A 2,500-nucleotide genomic window follows, 5' to 3' on the forward strand; every position below is an offset into this window, starting at 1 on the left:
CCGATACTCAGACCGTCAGCACGACCCCCGTGTGTGTGTGGAGGTTAAGGGTGTGTGTGGAGGTTAAGGGTGTGTGTGGAGGTTAAGGGTGTGTGTGGAGGTTAAGGGAGTGTGTGTGGAGGTTAAGGGTGTGTGTGGAGGTTAAGGGTGTGTGTGGAGGTTAAGGGTGTGTGTGGAGGTTAAGGGTGTGTGGAGGTTAAGGGTGTGTGGAGGTTAAGGGTGTGTGTGGAGGTTAAGGGTGTGTGGAGGTTAAGGGTGTGTGGAGGTTAAGGGTGTGTGTGGAGGTTAAGGGAGTGTGTGGAGGTTAAGGGTGTGTGTGGAGGTTAAGGGTGTGTGTGGAGGTTAACGAGGTGTGTGTGGAGGTTAAGGGTGTGTGTGGAGGTTAAGGGAGTGTGTGTGGAGGTTAAGGGTGTGTGTGGAGGTTAAGGGTGTGTGTGTGGAGGTTACGGGTGTGTGTGGAGGTTAAGGGTGTGTGTGGAGGTTAAGGGTGTGTGTGGAGGTTAAGGGAGTGTGTGTGGAGGTTAAGGGTGTGTGTGGAGGTTAAGGGTGTGTGTGGAGGTTAAGGGTGTGTGTGGAGGTTAAGGGTGTGTGTGTGGAGGTTAAGGGTGTGTGTGGAGGTTAAGGGTGTGTGTGTGGAGGTTACGGGTGTGTGTGGAGGTTAAGGGTGTGTGTGGAGGTTAAGGGTGTGTGTGGAGGTTAACGAGGTGTGTGTGGAGGTTAACGGGGTGTGTGTGGAGGTTAAGGGAGTGTGTGTGGAGGTTAAGGGGGTGTGTGTGGAGGTTAAGGGTGTGTGTGGAGGTTAAGGGTGTGTGGAGGTTAAGGGTGTGTGTGGAGGTTAAGGGTGTGTGTGGAGGTTAAGGGTGTGTGTGGAGGTTAAGGGTGTGTGTGGAGGTTAACGGGGTGTGTGTGGAGGTTAACAGGGTGTGTGGAGGTTAAGGGGGTGTGTGGCTAGGTTAAGGGGGTGTGTGGAGGTTAAGGGTGTGTGTGGAGGTTAAGGGTGTGTGTGGAGGTTAAGGGTGTGTGTGTGGAGGTTACGGGTGTGTGTGGAGGTTAAGGGTGTGTGTGGAGGTTAAGGGTGTGTGTGGAGGTTAACGAGGTGTGTGTGGAGGTTAACGGGGTGTGTGTGGAGGTTAAGGGTGTGTGTGTGGAGGTTAAGGGTGTGTGTGGAGGTTAACGGGGTGTGTGTGGAGGTTAAGAGTGTGTGTGGAGGTTAACGGGGTGTGTGTGGAGGTTAAGGGTGTGTGTGGAGGTTAACGGGGTGTGTGGAGGTTAAGGGTGTGTGTGGAGGTTAACGGTGTGTGTGTGGAGGTTAAGGGGGTGTGTGTGGAGGTTAAGGGTGTGTGTGGAGGTTAAGGGTGTGTGTGGAGGTTAAGGGTGTGTGTGGAGGTTAAGGGTGTGTGTGGAGGTAAAGGTGTGTGTGGAGGTTACGGGTGTGTGTGGAGGTTAAGGGTGTGTGTGGAGGTTAAGGGTGTGTGTGGAGGTTAAGGGTGTGTGTGGAGGTTAAGGGTGTGTGTGGAGGTAAAGGTGTGTGTGGAGGTTAAGGGTGTGTGTGGAGGTAAAGGTGTGTGTGGAGGTTAACGAGGTGTGTGTGGAGGTTAAGGGGGTGTGTGTGGAGGTTAACGGAGTGTGTGTGGAGGTTAAGGGGGTGTGTGTGGAGGTGAAGGGTGTGTGTGGAGGTTAACAGGGTGTGTGTGGAGGTTAAGGGGGTGTGTGTGGAGGTTAAGGGTGTGTGTGTGGAGGTTAAGGGGGTGTGTGGAGGTTAAGGGTGTGTGTGGAGGTTAACGAGGTGTGTGTGGAGGTTAAGGGAGTGTGTTGAGGTTAAGGGTGTGTGTGGAGGTTAACGGGGTGTGTGTGGAGGTTAACGGAGTGTGTGTGGAGGTTAAGGGGGTGTGTTGTCTCACTAGGAAGTTCCTCCTCCTCCTCCTCCTCCTGCTGCTTCTTCTTGCTCTTCTTGTTCATGTTGCTGTCGACGCTCTTCAGCTTAAGCTCCGCCTTCTTCTTCTTACTGGTCAGACCCTCCCTCTCCCCTTCATAGCCCTGAAGGAACACACACACACACACGCACACACACACACAGACACACACACACAGAGACATACACGCACACACACAGGCGCACACACACACACACACACAGACACACACACACACACACACACAGAAACACACACACACACACACACAGACACACACATGTGTCACGCATAGACAGGGCCACACGCACACACACACACACACACACACACACACACACACACACACTCACCTTGACGTAGAACACCCTCTGGATGCGCTTGTCCTCCCTCTTGCGGGACAGCCAGCGCTCACACAGGAACAGGAACTCCTCCTCGCTGTCCTCGTCAAACACCTCCACCTGGTCCACGTACCAATCAGGGCTCACCATGCTGTTGTCATGGCGAACCTTAATCCTGTACACCTGGCCCAGGTCCACCGCCTCGATGGTGAACTTGTCCACCTGGGGGACGAGGAGGACGCCAGA

At 54.0% G+C, this 2,500-nt stretch overlaps 1 protein-coding gene across 1 annotated transcript in view; it reads right to left on the reverse strand.

Annotated features, from left to right (window-relative positions):
- Positions 1–2,500, reverse strand: part of loxhd1a (lipoxygenase homology PLAT domains 1a) — a gene marked incomplete at both ends in the record, with an annotated part of 62,672 nt that overhangs the window by 21,014 nt on the left and 39,158 nt on the right. Inside the window, 2 exon segments of the mRNA XM_084461245.1 lie at positions 1,902–2,037; positions 2,267–2,476. Of these exon segments, the coding sequence (XP_084317371.1) occupies positions 1,902–2,037; positions 2,267–2,476 (346 nt within the window).

Source organism: Borostomias antarcticus (genome assembly GCF_949987555.1).
Source record: "Borostomias antarcticus genome assembly, chromosome: 2".
NCBI lineage: Eukaryota > Metazoa > Chordata > Actinopteri > Stomiiformes > Stomiidae > Borostomias > Borostomias antarcticus.